At 44.2% G+C, this 16279-nt stretch overlaps 1 protein-coding gene across 6 annotated transcripts in view; it reads right to left on the bottom strand.

The window, feature by feature from the left end:
* Positions 1-1877: 1877 nt before the first annotated feature.
* MTCL1 (microtubule crosslinking factor 1) overlaps positions 1878-16279 on the bottom strand; it is a 125408-nt gene continuing 111006 nt past the window's right edge. For 5 of the 6 annotated variants that reach the window (XM_080378959.1, XM_080378962.1, XM_080378960.1 and 2 more), the window contains 4 exons: positions 15587-15892; positions 12748-12779; positions 9784-11323; positions 1878-3118 (listed from right to left, as the gene is read on the bottom strand). In XM_080378959.1, coding sequence (XP_080235085.1) covers positions 2894-3118; positions 9784-11323; positions 12748-12779; positions 15587-15892 — 2103 coding nt within the window. In that variant the 3' untranslated portion in view covers positions 1878-2893. Of the gene's footprint in view, positions 3119-6141; positions 6200-9783; positions 11324-12747; positions 12780-15586; positions 15893-16279 lie in introns of all 6 variants that reach the window. The other variant, XM_080378963.1, reaches the window with a different exon arrangement.

The raw sequence follows: 16279 nt of genomic DNA, 5'->3' as shown, positions 1-16279 counted from the left end.
ATTTAAGTAATTATGGAGTATGCTGGAATAATGCAGGGGTGGGAGGGAATCCCCCAATCCCACCAGCAGCAATATTGGAAAATAAAAGCCCTGGTGTTTCCAAAGAGCCAGTCCAAACGTGATATTTCTTGAAAAGAGCTTATGTTTAATTAATGGGATTCTTTTTAAGTTCGTCTGCAGATTTTTTATTTGCACTTAACCTTCTCCTTATTGCTGTTGCTTGCTGTCTCCCTTTTCTCAGCAATTTCTGCCATTTCATGAGCACTTCACCTGTCAAGCCACAGACAGCTGCTTATCCTCACAGCCCTTCCTACTCCAGGATGGCCAGCAGCTAATTCTGCAGGCTGGCGTATCCCTGATTTGAAAGGCAAATACCATTTCCTGGTATCAAAGCTGCAAATCAGTCACCTGAATTTTGTTCTGCATCATTAAAAAAAAATTACAGCTGTCACAAGAAACAGAGCAGCATTTTTCCTTGCTGGTAGTCAACATTGCTCGTTCATTTGCAACATTCACTTAATTCATATAGGAGAAAGAGCTTTTAAGGAAGCGGCAACCCCTCCCCCTTTCTCTGCAAAGTTGCTCCCGGTAATTGAGATTTTGAAAACAAACCAGGATCTTTCAGTTGTGGCTCAAGTCTTCTTCAATAGCCACTGTGACTCTTTGACCTTCTAAAAACCTCTTGCACATGCTCCTCCTTCCACTCTGAAACAGAAATTATTGCAACAATACCGCAAAGTGTCGCAGCAAGAAGATTTTCAAGCCAGTAGGGTGGCCACCATGGACAATTTTAAGCATTCAGACTTGGTGGGGGTCAGCTTAACATTCACAAAAAACGCTAGCAGTGAGGCTGTTGTGACAGCTGGGAAGGCAATTATCACTAATATGACTACTGCTGCTCAGGCCTGGCACTGGACACCCCTTGTTTTTGCTGGGGCACCAGAGAACCATTAAACAACTGCACTTTTCAGTCCCTGCCTGTCTTGGTAAGTGGCAGTTTTCATAATGATGACCTACAGGTGGACATTTTGACACCAGGTTAATAGCCACGGGCCTAACCAATACGGGAGAAATCAGACCTCAGCTGGCTGTTACTTGGGAGCTAGGGAGTTTGATCTCATCTGACAGCTGAATTAAACTTCCTTGAAGGCCGGCCATGACGCGGCAGGACAGGATGTGAGGGGCTTGTCGCTGGATAGAGCTAACCAGGAAGGCTTCTAGGGATCCCATACAGTGCTCTGCAGCAAGCAAGGCTCAGAAAGCCTTGGCAAAGGAAACTGGACAGGAATGAGCCAGTTCAGCGATGGGATAACTAGGCAGAGCAGTTCTGGGTCTGCCAGAAAAAGCATGTGGCCAAACAGATCGTCCCAGGCAAAGTGTGTCGAGAGGCTTCCACATCTTCAAAGTACATGAATTCTCAGCTGCATTTACTTCTCAGTGTTAGCCACCGGTTTTACAAAAGCCCCGGTTTTATCGGTCTCTGTGTGTAATGCAGATGAGACCTGAGCCTGGATTATCACTGGATATGTCATATTTTTGGTATTACATTTAGCCGGCTGGCTTTCACTCCCATGAACAGCTGAAAGCCACAAGCCGTACGGCCTCAGAGGCACTGAGAAGATGAGTCCCACTATCTGTGTGAGCAGCTGCTTTGCAGAGTTCGGTGAGGAAATTCAGAAACTTCCCCATGGCCTGATCCAGTGCTCACAGGACTCTGCAGAGCACAGCATACTATTTGGTGTTGCCATGATTATTTCATGTAAAGAAGCATTCTTCTTCCCATATGAATAAAGGAGGAGTCTGGGGGCTTTTCTCCCCCCAGTTACATGAACCTGGGAAGTACAATCGTAAAAAAAAACCATCACAAGGCACTCGAGCAGCTTGTAAATACTGAGGGGTTTATTTCCACTTCACATGGTCTCCAACAGACTCTTAAACAAGACCGGTTACAATTTAGTATGCCCAGAGATCTCCATGGTTTTCCCAAAACAGAGGAAGTTCTCAGTAAATGCTGTACATAGCCAGTTGAACTGCTAACAATAATTTAAAAACTCCTTTTGTATAGTCAATGCAAGAATACCAACAATAAAAGTACAGTACAGGTAAATTCACAACAATATTACAGTGAAACAGTTTGACTCACATTTATGTGATGGTACAGTAGCAGTATGTACATGCACTAAAGTGCGAGGACCCAGAGGCATGCAAGTCAAGTATTGTAGGTGTATTTTACAGCTAACTCCGTAAGACTTTCTGAGGCATTCTTTTTTTTACACTTTTCCTTGTGTTTACCTGTATTTCCCTCCATCTCAATTAATACAAGCCTAGTGAACGAGCTTAATGGCTTTCTTCACTACTTAAAAGGTATCGCTTCAGACAGTTGAAGCATCTTTAAGAACCTTACTTTTAAAAACCAGTAACACTGACATTAAAATAGAATAAAATTAACTTAAGACCCTAGTTTTACATGAAATAATAAAAAAAGTCCAACCCAAAAAACCCAAAACCAAAATCGAAAACATAACAGTGCAAATATAACCAAAAGGCAGTCAGTATTTGGAGAGAGCGCGAGCACGTATTCAAATTCCCTTAAAACTTAATTTACATTTTATTTTAAATCTTACTTTATATCATTTTTACCTTTTTTTGTTGTTTTTTTTTGTTAATATACTGTATGTAGAAAAGATGGAGACAAAAATAGTTTTCTCAGCTATGAAAAAAATTAAGTTATTACAGGCACATTAACTGTTTCATCCTAGAAACAACTCTGTTTCCCAGGTCAGACATTCAGCAGCTGCATCTGAGAACATTCTTTGACCTCTCCAAGCGGACCTCTCTCCTTCGGGGCAGAGACGGCTGGCGGGCGACCTGGTGGAGGCGGGTCGCAGCCCCCCTATTCCCGTGTGGAGTCAGGCTGGTCGCCTCCCTGGCTGGGGGTCTCTGCTGGCGGCTCCTTGCTTCCACTCTCCTCTGAGGAAGTCAGGTCTCCGGTGGACTGCGACTGTGAGGCAGTAGGGGAATGTGAAGCCCATCGCGAAGGTGGGCGACGGTTCGCTGGTCTCTCTGGCCGGGAGAAGCAGGGTTGGAGGGACGGGGCTAGTGCAGAACAAGGTAGTTCCTTGGCAGCCAAGAGAGCAAAACAGCGGTTAGTGACTTGCATTAGAGGCTGTCTGGGTGTGCAAAGGATTAAGAAACAAAAGATTCAAACTAAGCTAAGCATCTGTCATGTCGCGGGACAAAAGCAAGCAGCAAACATCTGGCCATGTGAGGGCTCCAGGTATCTGCATATATGTCTGTGATTTATGGAACATGTAAGGAGAGAATGAAAGAAAGACGTCTGGGATGAGCTGGAGTAGCTGACAAACTTCCATTTGCTAATTCTCCTTGTGCTAGAAAAAGAAAAGTGCATTTGCATGATAATTCAGGAAAATCCACTATTCATCTAAGGGCTGACCTGGCATAAAAGGGCCAGGTTTGGAATTTGCAAGTGGGTTGAAAATCTACTACTGACTCCTTTTGTCTGCTTCAGAGTTCAGACTTCTTAGCAGCAGAATAATGACTACAGGAGTAGTTATGATCTCCAGCTGGATGAATGATGAGGCTTACCTACAGATTTAATCTTCTGGAACATCACTTCTTAGTGCCAGCTGCTGAAGCCTGAATTACGGGATTCAGTGGTACTGTATGTTAAAGACAACATTCACGGGAATGGAAGAAAAGGGAAATTTTATTCCTCCACTAACTTTCCACTGTTCGGGCTTAGTTAGCCTGCCTTTGTGATTAGAAACAATCTGCAGTTGTGATTTTTCACCCTAGCACTAAGTTGGTAATTGTCTCTAATATTTATGACTTTGCTCCTAGCACAGCTAGGCTTCCTGCCTCGCTCCGAATGCTCCTGACACCAAGATGAGTGATTGTGGGAGCCAGTCTGTCTTGCAGTGCCAAAGCCAAGCTTCTGAATTTCACCACATCCTTTGTAATTTATAAAAGCAAATCAGAGGAGTTTGTCAACCTATAGAAATGTGTACACTGAGGAGCAGTCACTGGCAAGGACAGGAGAGTTCAATAAAAACCAGTCTCAAAGTCAGAATGCAAACTGGTGATAAATGGAGAGACTGGAAACAACACAATGCAAAGGAAAAGCTCCGGCATGGTAAGGCACAGGGGAACCACAGCAGCAGTACGATACAGTAGGAAGGAAAAGATTCAGCACACTATTTCACGCAGAGAAGGAGAAATGTGACTAGGGATGGAGGATACTGGAGAAGGTAACATGATGTGATTGGCAGTGAACAAACAAGGTGATATGCCATTGAACCTCTCCGTTGCAGTGGGAAGACCAAACATGAATGTTACATGACAGGAAGATCAATTTTGAAGACACAGAGCTGAGGTGCGGGAAATGGAGCTTGTGTAAGTGCGTGCTTTGGAGAGAGCGCATCATCAGACGTGGGGAAGCCTCTGCGAAGGGCAAACCTCAGTGCCTTTGGGCAATACGCAGCCAGCAGGGTGCTCTGCAGTTGCACATCACCGCCCGAGACAGAGCTGTGCTTATCTGCCCTGGGCCCTCGCAGCGAACCATGGCAGAAGCTGGTCAGGGGGGCTGCAGAGCCTCGGTCTGCAGCGCTGCCTCTCTGCATCCTCGCCTCCCACCCCATCTCTGCATCCTAAACTTCACAACAAACCTTGCTAAAATATAAATCGTTGCTAACCAGAAGGTTGACTCCGTGTCCTTACCTCACCTTATCCCATTGTGACTGGGGCAACATATGGTCTGTGAAAGCTGCCACTAGACTCAGATTTATTAAGATAAATCCATATGTGCAGCAAACCTCGCAGGCAGTGCAACACGATGAATTGAGGCTATGAGATTTGTGGGTTTTGTCTTAGCCTCTTTCTAAACAGTGGCTTAAAATGATATCTCTGTAGTGTTGCTTAAAACGGTATCTCTACAGCGCTGCTTGCTTCTGGCTGCTTTATCCTAGTTTCATAGCAGTAAAGGAGAGTTAGTATGGCGATAACGAAATTTATTTCCATTGCTGCCTCCCATTTCAAAAGCCTCTCCCCAGCACGCCTGCAGATGTTGGTCAGCTTTTACTGAACAGCAGGGTTAAGCTCGTCTTATCTGTGATGCACACATGCCCAGCACAATGCAAGGCTGTGCTGGTGATGGATGTTGCTCCAGGGCCAACAACTGACTGGCAGCGTAATCTTATAACGTGCTGGCTGCTGAGTCAGGCACTCCCACCCGCAGTGTGGCTTCCTCAGTGTGCGTTAAGGAAATCCCATGACAAGGAAACTGTCTGGAAGGGTTTGTGAAAGCCCCTCCTCACTTACTACATGTAGCTGTCATAGCTAGGAAGGATTTTAGAAAAATTAACATCCCGTGGGTAGTTTAGTTTGTTGGTTGCTTGCGGGTGTGGATGGACAGGCAGCACTTTTTAGGCTGGACACTAAAAATGGGAAGGATGATTAGTTAGCAGCTATTTGCTAAACCAGGCTGTCGGCCACTGTGGCTATGCCTGTATTAATAAATAAATAAAGAAATAAAGCAGTTTTCTGGCTCTGATCTGGAGTGGATGGTCACAGCTTATGTCTGCACAGCTTCTCCCAGAAACTGGCCAAAACTGGGGTGGGAACAGCTTAATGAGGTGACCGTTGGCCATGGGCTGGTGCTGCAGCCCCCTCCCCAGCCCTCTCCACCCACTGCTGTAGCCACGGCTGGAGGGAATGCACCCCAGGGCAGCCAGAAGCCCTGCACAGTGCTGTGCATTTGTCAAAAAAAAAAAAAAAAAAAAGAAAGAAAAAAAGTTTGTTACAAATCTGAATCCCTTCCCAACATTCTCGCATACCTTTATATTGGTCTTAAAATCTGCTAATTTTTTAAAGTTTAACAAAAATCCCAACAGCGCAAATTTTGACTTAAGCGTGACCTCTTCATAGCCTGTGCTGCCGCAGGAGATGGCAGATGGGCTCCTGTCCTGAGCGCTGCCTGACCGGTGCCTGCGAAGGACCCCACAGTGATGCTGGGTGCGCACTGGTACCTCCGGAGCTGTGGTCATTTACTTCCCTTTGTTAAACCCACACGTTCAGAAATGATAGCTTTCGGAAAGCTCTGGAAACAAGGTAGAAAGGACTTACAGCAGTGAGGCAGGCAGGGTTAGAGTCCCCAGGGGGCAGTTAATAAGACAGTTTGGTTCTGGACAGAACAGACAGAAAAGAAAAAGAAAGCAAGTAGGTTGGAAAGAACTGTTTTAATCAATTATTTTTTTAAAGTGAAGGTTTCATGTCAGCAAGGAAGAAGTCTCCAGATGTTACTACCCACTCAGATCATGTTACCGCTGTTATCACAGGGAAACTAATAATCAAAAATAAAAGATAAATCATCAGCAGAAAAGGATTTAGAAAGGAAGGAAGCAAACCAACCAACCTCTTACAATCCTAACACAGTCTCAGAAGTGGACATAGCATTAAACAAACCAAACATTTCCACTCAGCAGAGAAAGACATCTGTTATCCTTTGTCAACCTTGATTAAGGCTAGGGAAAAACCACATTACTATGAAAGAAGGATAAGTTGTAATTTTTTTGCTTTGTTTGATTTCAAAAGAGAATTTATGCTTAGGAAATCTTTAACAAGCGAAAAAGCAACCAATACTTTGTGTTTGTTGCTCATGCTTATGTTGCTTAGGTTTCATGAAAGACCTTTGCCTCACCCTTCTCCCTTGCTCCTCTTTAACAGTGATCCCGGATGGGAGACTCAAACTAAAGCAAAAAACCTTTAACTCTGGCAACACCTTCCCTTCTTTTCAACATTCCCTGTCCCATGCTGAACGGTTCAGTGGCAAGTGTGCGGCAATTGCTCTGCCCCGGCAAGCAAAGGATGCAGCAGCCGCCCTCTCCTCTGTGGGTCTTTGGATGGTCTTTTCACGGTGCTGCCTCCAGAAATGAGTCCGACCCCCATAACAGGACTGTTGTGTAACCTCCGTGATTTACACCCTTGCTAGTCATGGAATTAAAATGTTCATACAGCACTTACGTTGTTAGTTAGGTAATGCTAATCTGCATTTTTAATAGTAATATTTATAAATCCCATGATACGCAAGTAAGACAATGGTTTGCTGAATTAGGAGGATAAGACACTAGTAGGCTGCACTGGGTGAACATGAATTTGCTTGTAAGCAGCTCTGGGCAAGTTAGAAAATACAAAGTTATTACTACTCTATGCATATACACTCATGCACACATACATATGTATGTAAATATTTAAATATATGTACGAAATGTATTTCATATTTGCAGCAGGACTATAAAAATGTAATTAAACTACTCAGAAGCTCAAATTAAAGAAAAGCCACCAACAGGTGCTCCACGCAAGTCTAAAAGTCATTAATATACCATGCCACCACTGCAGAAACAAGAAGGCATTTGGTGGTAAGAAGGTCACTTGTCTTGGACAGAAACCAACAGGTGAGGGGGAAGCAGAGCAGGGATCTACAGGAGGGTGGCAGGGGCAGTGCTGACGTGACACTGCCCCAAGCACAGCCTGCCTCCTCCAAGGCCATCATTTGCTGAACTCCTCTGGCTTTGTACAAAATGTGCAAAGTGGAATTTGTACAAAGTGTAATTTGTGTGGTTAGTGTAATCCATAAATAGCCCAAGACATCTCCGGAGTCTAAATTTATTTGTGGTTTTGTTTTCAGCAGCAAACCCATGCTCCATTAAGTACATCTTGTAGAGCACCACCTCACCTAGGAAAAACTACATTGTGTGAACACCCACGCCCTTCCTCTTCAATGCACATTCCTGAGAAATGACAAGACCATCCAAAGTTCATAATAACCTGTGCATCTAGACAATGGTTAGAGTGACCGAGTAAGAGTTGCAAGGAAAACCAAGTCTTAGCTCTGAGGCTGGGAACTCAAAAAAGAAAAGGCAAAAGATACTGAGAATTCACAAAGAGGAGCAATTTTCTACCAGGTTGATGGTCAATGAGGTTTTGCTAAACAGCATTGACCCAAATCTCTGTACATAGAACTCAGGTACTGACACTAGCTGTATTTTGCCAACAGCAGTTTCTGATGTCATGGGATGACACCCGTTTATTCATACTTGAAATCTGACCAGACATCTAAAAGCTGCAGGAGGAAATCAAGAGCTTCCAGGGATGCCTTGAAGGCAAAGCTGAGTTGAACCTGTAAGAGTACAACACACTTTCTAATAAGGACCATTAGTGCATTCCCAGTATTTCAAACCAAGGACAAAATTCAGATAGCTAGAAAGAGTCACATAAACAAGACTGCTTTCCACTTTTATTCACTCTGAGGTTTGTGCATAAAGCCCACTTTTATTTGCTGTTAATTATAAAGTGCATGTAGTTTCTTTTTTATATGTACAAACTTTCTTATTTATGTCTGTTTAAACTGCATATAGGGAATAGATCCTCAGCTTTAGATCCTCTGTTAGGCAAAAAAGATCACGTCCTCTGAGCAGTACCTGCAAACGAGGAACCCATTGCCCATGGAAAGCACCCACTAGTACAAGGCAAACTGCAGATCAAAAGTCTCATCGCCTGGGTACCCACAAATCCTTCAAGCCAAATGTTGAGTTAGAAAATGGGGTTTGAACCTTCCCCTGAGGCTAGCTGAGGCAGGAGTGGTAGAGGTGAGCCCAGCGAGGCCATGGTGGGATGTCTGGTGCACGCAAGGGTCAAGGAGGAGCTGTTGCCCTGTGGCTGGGGCCCAACAAAACATCAGAATGCTAAAGGGACAGCATGGGGCAGAGAGGATGACGGGCTCCTGCCCCTGCCCTGGGGGCTATCACTGATCAGGAGGGCACAGGCCATTTCAGTGCTGCACCAGAAAGGCAACAAGCACTGGTAAGATCTGGGCATCATTCAGCTTCTTCAGGCCTCCTCAGGCCAACAGTCTTAGGGGTACAAAGGTTCACCAGAAACAGGAGGCCTAGACACTGATAACCGAAAGCTTTTGTCCATCATTTCCCCCTCTGTTTTGTTGATTGCTCTAGCACATTACTGTACCTGAGACTCTGACCCTCGATACCTGGGCATACTTGCTGAGACAGATGATGACTGTTAATGCTGTTGACAGCAAGATACCAATAAAGAGTTCTTAAACGCTAATTAGGTATGTGCTTGTCGATTATCTTTTGGGTTTTTTTTCCTTTTTCTCATGTTTATGAGGCAGCAACAGTAGGTACCAAATGTCATGCCATTTAATCACGTTCACAGACCCGAGCCAAACTTGATCAGATACATCCAGAAAAGGTATGCTGAAGGCCCTGAAGTTTTGGTTCAGGGTATTGTAGAGACTATTTTTCACACAAACTTGCTAACACCTATTCCTGTGTAGGAGGAGAAGTCTACCCTTCCATCCAGCATAAAAGAGAAATCTACTCGAGTCCCTAGAGAACCTGTAACATGTGATGTATTTTGGGACAGAAAACTCGTATCCCAGCCGTACAGGGGAGAACCATTTTTATCCTGTAAAGGCATCTTTATCCTGTAAAGGCATCTTTATCCTGTAATGGATAAAGCTCTTCTGATGCTTTCAAGCCTGATAAGCTGTCAGGTTAGAAACTCAATTCTTTAATGAGTTCTTCAGTGGCTAATCCAATAGTTTCATGACTGCGACTCGCTGGTGGTACCACGACAGGACTGGGATATTCATTGCAATACTAACTAGGACTGCAAGAGATCTCACAATGCATTTGCTCAAAGAAGAGTGCATTTAGCTATAGGAGGAAAAACAAACAAACTCATTACCTCTATGGACCCTGGATCTACTTTGACAATTTCTCCTGTGCTGTTGTCATTGCTAAGATTTGGTGGGCTGTGTGAAGGTAGCCTTCTCTCTTCCTTTAAGGCATGCTCCAAAAGTTTCTTATTCAAGATCCTGGCAGCATTTTCTGCAAGCGTGTACCCTGGAGGAGCAGATAAATCCTGCCTGATACTTGTCACCTCAGTCCCTTCTTCCTTTTGTGTCTCTGTCCCCAACCGGAGAGGACTGGGTGATCTGCCACGAGCATTTGTACATGGCTCCTGCACTGGGCCCAGTTCTGGTCTGGGTTCTGCTGACCTGGACCGGCTGCTAGACCTGGGGCATTTTTGGAAGGTCTCATGAAAGATGGGGCTATGGTCAATAATGTTGAACAAACTGGAGAGGCCATCGTTGATAGTGGTGTGGACAGGACTCTCCCTTGTGGTAGTTGATCTAGCCCAAGCGGACTCGCTGAATCCTTTCTGAGGTGTGCCAGGCAAAGTCCGGTTATTTGGCTGGTCTGATTTGGGAAGGACTTTTCTTTGCAGCTTTGGAGAGCCGTATTTGGGGGAGCAGCATGTGCGTTCAAACTTAGCCTGGACCTTTTCAATGACGGGGGTCACTTGCCTGCTTCTTAGGCTTCTGGATGGTGAAGAGACAGGTGTGGACCCCCCCTTTGGTGTCAGACACTTGTGTGGACTGCTGGTGATACTGCGCAGGGTTTCCGTCTGCAAGCCAACGCTGATCGTCTGGGTGGTCTGTGTCCCTGTTGTTCTCATACCGTTGGTTTGACATGCAGTGTCCTTAAACTGAGGCTCTGTTGAATTAGAGCGTATTGCATTTCGGACAGAGAAAGCCACCTCCTTCATATCGTCGCTCATGTTTTTGGACATCTCCAAGCTGTGCAAGGGTGAGGCAAAGCCCACAGTAGTGCAAATAGGACGTTCAATGGGATGAAGACCACTCTCCAGAAAATCCTTATGACAAGACCATCTTCCAAACATATCCGAGGAAGCACCTTTTGTCTCAGTGACATTCCCCATAGCTTTGGTCACAGAAAACAGGAAATCCGGCTCAACCTGGTTTTTCCCTTCACTGCCAGCTATCACTGAGTTATCAAACCTACGGACAACCGGTGGGCTGTGAAAGACCCGAACTCCCATTTTTTCAGTTACACCATGACTCCTCGTTGGCTGCTTCTGGCAGTGCTCTGGGCTGGTCATGGTGTTAGTTGTCATAGTGACACTGGTGGTGAGGTACCATGATGATGCCTGGAAGGGATCTGAAGCAGGATCATTCCCAGCTTTCCCAATTTCTGTCCTTTCTGCCCAGCCTTCTGCAGGCTTCTCGGTGGCCCCACCATGGTTCCTAGTGTTACTGTAATCCCAGTTCTTGTTGAACTCCTCGATGTATTTCAGATCATCAGGAGACAGGGGAGGGGTTATGTCATCTTTGCTGCTGGATGAAGGCAAGTTTTTTTCTGGTAGGAATGGAGAAATATCCATCAGGCGCTGAAATTCTGACATGGAAGAAACGGACATTGCCCTGGAGAGGGGAACATGAGAGGGTCACTCATAAGCTTGGAAATGCACACAGAGCAACTTATTTTCAGCAGCAACCCAACTCAGGAAACCCGACTTTTACCATCTGCTTCTATCTAAAACTGCTTCAGCCCTCTCTTTCATTAGTTCCCTTACATTATCGTCAAAATAGCTGTGAAATGCAAGCATTCCTGATGTGTCATTAATAGTAACAAATGGTTTATTAATGGCTCTTAATTTACTGTTTTCTCATGGATTACTGCTTGGCAAATGTCTGAAATATGAAGCAGTAGGATCCATTTAAGATATATATCATTCACAGAAAGTGAGTGCTTGTGTCAGTATCTGTGGGTGCTTGTGGCAACACAAGGCACGCTTTTCAAAGCAAGGGTGGAGTCTTTCTGACTTGCTGGGAAATGGACAAGTCCACCCCCGCTCCTGAGACTGCCCGAGCTGCTGGTGCATAGCAGTGTCAGACACCTAGCCTAGACACTGTTACATTTGGCGAGTTGAGCTAGCGCTAAAATTCAGCCAAAGGGAATCATTTTGTGATAATGCTGGATTTTTGGCTTTCCTGCATTTTGCTAGTTTGTACAAATCACAAGCATTCAGCTGAGTTGCCCTACTGCTTTGTTTTACGAAGAAATCAAACCGAGAAAGAAGCTTTCTGAATGGGACTACCTAAAAATGGAAATGAGTGTAGTTATCAGAATCAGCTCAATGAGACAACTCAAGCTGGGTGAGGATTCAGCAGGCAGTGGTTTTTATGTATCAGTGATCTAGAGGATACAGTAAAATCACACTGTGAGTTTTTCATCAAGAGCACCAGCTGCAGTTAGGGTGCATCTACGCTACAGGGAGTCAGGTGAGATCAGAAGCACAGTTTTGAAGTGGATTTCCTATTCAGATGCTCTGATTTGCATTGGGGCGGCAATGTCAGAGAGCATGAGCTGGATTCCTTTGGGATGAAAGCAAGCTGGAAGATGCTCTCCAGAAGCACAACTAATGCACTGTAGGGTTAGGTGGGTATTCAGCCCATGGGGTCAGACCAGCACTAGTCCAAAGCAAAATCTCTCTGACATGCAGGGGCATGTCAGGTCCTCAGCATCAACTGTTTCCCTCTATATATCGATGTCTACAGCTCTGCGCTGCTTGCTAAGGTAGGCATAGCCTTCAGAGTAAGCTGCAGCTTCATGCACTTTCATACAGTTTGATCTTTGTGCACCACAGCTGAATGTGGCCCTAGTTAATCAGAGTAGAAGGGAAGCATATTGAGACAAATTAATCCCTGGGTAAATCCATTAATCTGGCTTGTAGGCTGCTTAGGAGGCAGCACAGCTACGCCCTGGGTTTGTGGTTTGGGCACCAGAGAGCTATAGCTCTGGCAGCTGAATATTTGCTGGGTTTTTCCCTGTAAGTTTTACTCACCTTTGAAGATTTCCTTTGTGTGTTTCTTCCTCCTGAAGAAAACCAGAAACAAACAGGATAAGTTATTTCTGAACCTGTTGGTGGCGTTAGCTTGTGGGTGTTTTGTCATTCTTCCCATTAGTTGCACCAGGTATGTTTGCCTCTAAAATGTGGCTCATTTTCCCTCTGGTAAGGACTCTTAAATTGCCAGTGGGAATATTCTTCCCTTTGTACACAGGCAGCAGAATGGGCAATCCCATCAGGACAACAGACTGCAGAGGGAAAGCCTGTATGCTAAATCTACAACAGCCTTCAACTTTTATAGTCCTGTCCAATCACAAATGGAAGCGAGCTGTAAAAATGCCTTTTTTCCACATGTACAATGTATTGTTTTGGACAAAATATTTGTGAGTGAATTTGTTCAGTAGAGGCAATCTGCTTTACGCCAGAGACCTAGCTGTGATGAAATAAGAGATAAACCAGGGTCCTTTGACATAAAATTTGATTATACGTTCTCTAGGAACCAACAAATGGCACCAGTTGAAACTCATTAAGCTAGTTATATTAAATGTGTGGGAAGACAGTTACTTGTTTCATAGGGGGAATACCTACAGCTTGCTAATGGCATTAAGATGTCTTTATGGCAATTATTTCCCTGTGACAATTCCCATAATGAGTTGGATTTTTTAATAGATACTTCTGAAGCAATTGCTCTGCACTTACTTTAACTGTTTGCTTATATTACTAATAAACTACAGGGAATACAAAATATGATCAGGAAAAAGAGTATTAGTACCTATTACTTTTATTTGACCTCAAGAAATCAAGAACATTATTAAAAGAGAAGTGTATTTCAAATTGTGACTACTCCAAAAAAGCAGCACTTAGCAACTACCTTTCTGGTATTTTATCCAGAGTCAGGGTCAAAAACAGGAGTACAGTGATCCTCCTTGCCTTCACTCTGGTGTAAGTCTGGAATAATGTTGGTGGCTTCAGTGGAGTTACTGCAGAGTAAACTGATCAAACTGAATGGACGATCAGGCTGAAGGCTGGACTGACTGCTGCAGTTAGTACCGCAAAATAAATACAGTGGAGAGGAGCACTCAGCAGGCTGCAGCTGCCTCTGTGCATCCTCAGTTAAGCTATTCATTAAACTCCCATCAGTCTCGCTTGAGCAAACCCTCTGAGGGGAAATTACTTTGCCCAGGTTTCACTAAAGCACGCTTTGAAGGAAAGAAGCTATGCAAATATCACAAAGGATGAAATTTTGCTGCCAACACTTTTGTTAATGGTGGTACTGTCTGAAAAACAGAAAAGGGAAGAGAGACCTCCCTTCTTGAATATCAGACTGAATTTGAAGGAAAGAAAACAGCAATCAAAATTAAACACAAAACATAAATCCCTGACACTGGTACCAACATTCTTCACTGAGCATATGAAATAAAAGCTAAGAAATAATAAATATGGGATCCCACACTGCCAGCCATACATTTATGGCACTGAGGGAGGAAAATCTAACTGGAACACACAGGTACCTACAGCTACTTAAAATGTAAGAAGGGTGGTCACATTTCTTGTCTCTCTCAATCTTTTTTTTAATTCTTCCTCTCAAAGAACTTGATTTCCCAATCCTGTAGCTGAGTAGCAATGTGATGTATTTCCAAAGAATTGCTTGTGTCAAATTTTCACAAGTGCACGTGTTCAAGTCAGGGCACTTCAGTGAACCCGGTCCTGCAGGGAGCCTGAGATCTGACCCGTTGACAAAACTCTTTTCCAGAGTGGTCAGATTTTCAAGCCAGAGTACACAGATACATCTTTGACTGGGAAGCTTTCACTTCCCTATTTGCTATAATGTGTACACTCAACCAGTATTTTTGTGCCCAGAGAACAAGCCGAATGTCTAACCCAGGTGCAAAAATCTGAATTTTCAGGCAAGAAGAAAATACTCAAAACTTGCACCGAGCAACATGCTGCCTGCTTGATAATTTTAACTTCTGGCAGTCTCCGAAAGCTTCTTGTTCTGTAACAGCTGCTAACATTCAAGGAACAATAGAAAATAAAGGAGATATTAGCATTTAGAAGTTGTAATGTGTTTCTAATTTCACAGGAACCATTAAAGTATATAGTTGTGGTCAGTGTGAACATTCTCATGCCACTAATGTCACATGCCAGTTCACAGGCTGCTTCGTAGCAGCATATAGGGACAGCAACCCTGGGTTTCATTCAGCAACGATACAAACAAAACTGTGAAGACCTGGAACTGGTGCAAGTAAGCCCGCGGTGGTGCAGATTTTAGCAGGACACAGACTACTTTCACTATGTCCCAATGGCATCTCTTAGCACTGCGTTTTATCTCTTTGTAGCTTTATGGTGTGACCTCAGGGTAGGTACTTTGCTGATGAAGGATAACTCTATTTCTTTAACATCTCATCTCAGTTATTCATGCTAATCTTTTTAGATGGCAAGCACAACGCAACAACCAGAAGTGCCTCTCTACAGTACTCACTGCTTTACTAACAAAATATAGCCCACGTTTCTTCAAATATATGTAGCTACTTACAACTGAAGAAGATTTAAGACCTTCTAAATCAACATAGTTATCATACATAACACGAATGGCCACCAGCTGAGGTAATCTTTGGGACCTTTAGGCTGGCTCCCAGTTTCTCAGGTGATTGATACTGGTCCAATCAGCATATTAAGAAGGAACGAAGTCTTGTTCATGCCAATTCACTACTGGGTAACTGTAAGCAGTGCCTGTGACACAACGTCTCCCTTCCTACAGCAGGGATGCTGGACCAGTTCTGACCAGTTCTAAGGGACAACATGCTGGCTTGTTAAAAGGTAGAAGAGCACATACTTCCGTTAATCCGGGCAAGAATTTCTCCCGCTCCAGCTGCCGAGACCGGTGCTCATCAGACTCGTCAGGGGAATCAAGAGACAGGGACTGCAGAAAGAGGTTTTCCGTGGCGCTGCAGCGGTCACTTTCCTTCAGCTTAGACAGTGACCGATCATCAAACTGAATGGCGTCAGAGTCAGAGTAGGATCTTGACCCCATTGGCCGAGGTATGTGAAGGTTCCCCTGGGTCGTGAAGGGACGAAGGTTACTCTCCTTCTGGTCACACAGAAAACCGCTTCCTCTTCGTGGGCTCACTTCTTTCTGAAGCTGGAGATGAGGCAAATTAAAAGGAACAGTGATTACTTACATAGCGTATGGCATTCTGCAGAACTCGTCCTTCCCCAGAAGCGGGGCACCTGTGCCCTGGGGAGGCACCACGAGATCACCGCCTGGCTCCAGGGATGCCAGCTTTGCTGTGCTGGTCCTTCCGCAAAGGGAGATGTCTCTAGGACTTTGATGCTATTACTCATGAGATTTTGAGAGACTAAATGTGTATATGTATAGTTTTGTTTGTTTACATATACAGGTATACATATATATACACACATACACACTGTGTGTATATATATATATACACAAAATAATGCATCTGTCTTTAATCTGATTTTTAAGGAAACAAAACAACACTGGCTGTTATTTAAAAGCATTCTTGAT

This window comes from Falco punctatus, assembly GCF_963210335.1.
Source record: "Falco punctatus genome assembly, chromosome: 3".
Lineage (NCBI taxonomy): Eukaryota > Metazoa > Chordata > Aves > Falconiformes > Falconidae > Falco > Falco punctatus.
The sequence above is the reverse complement of the archived record's forward strand: the minus strand, read 5'-3'. Positions and strand labels throughout refer to the sequence as shown.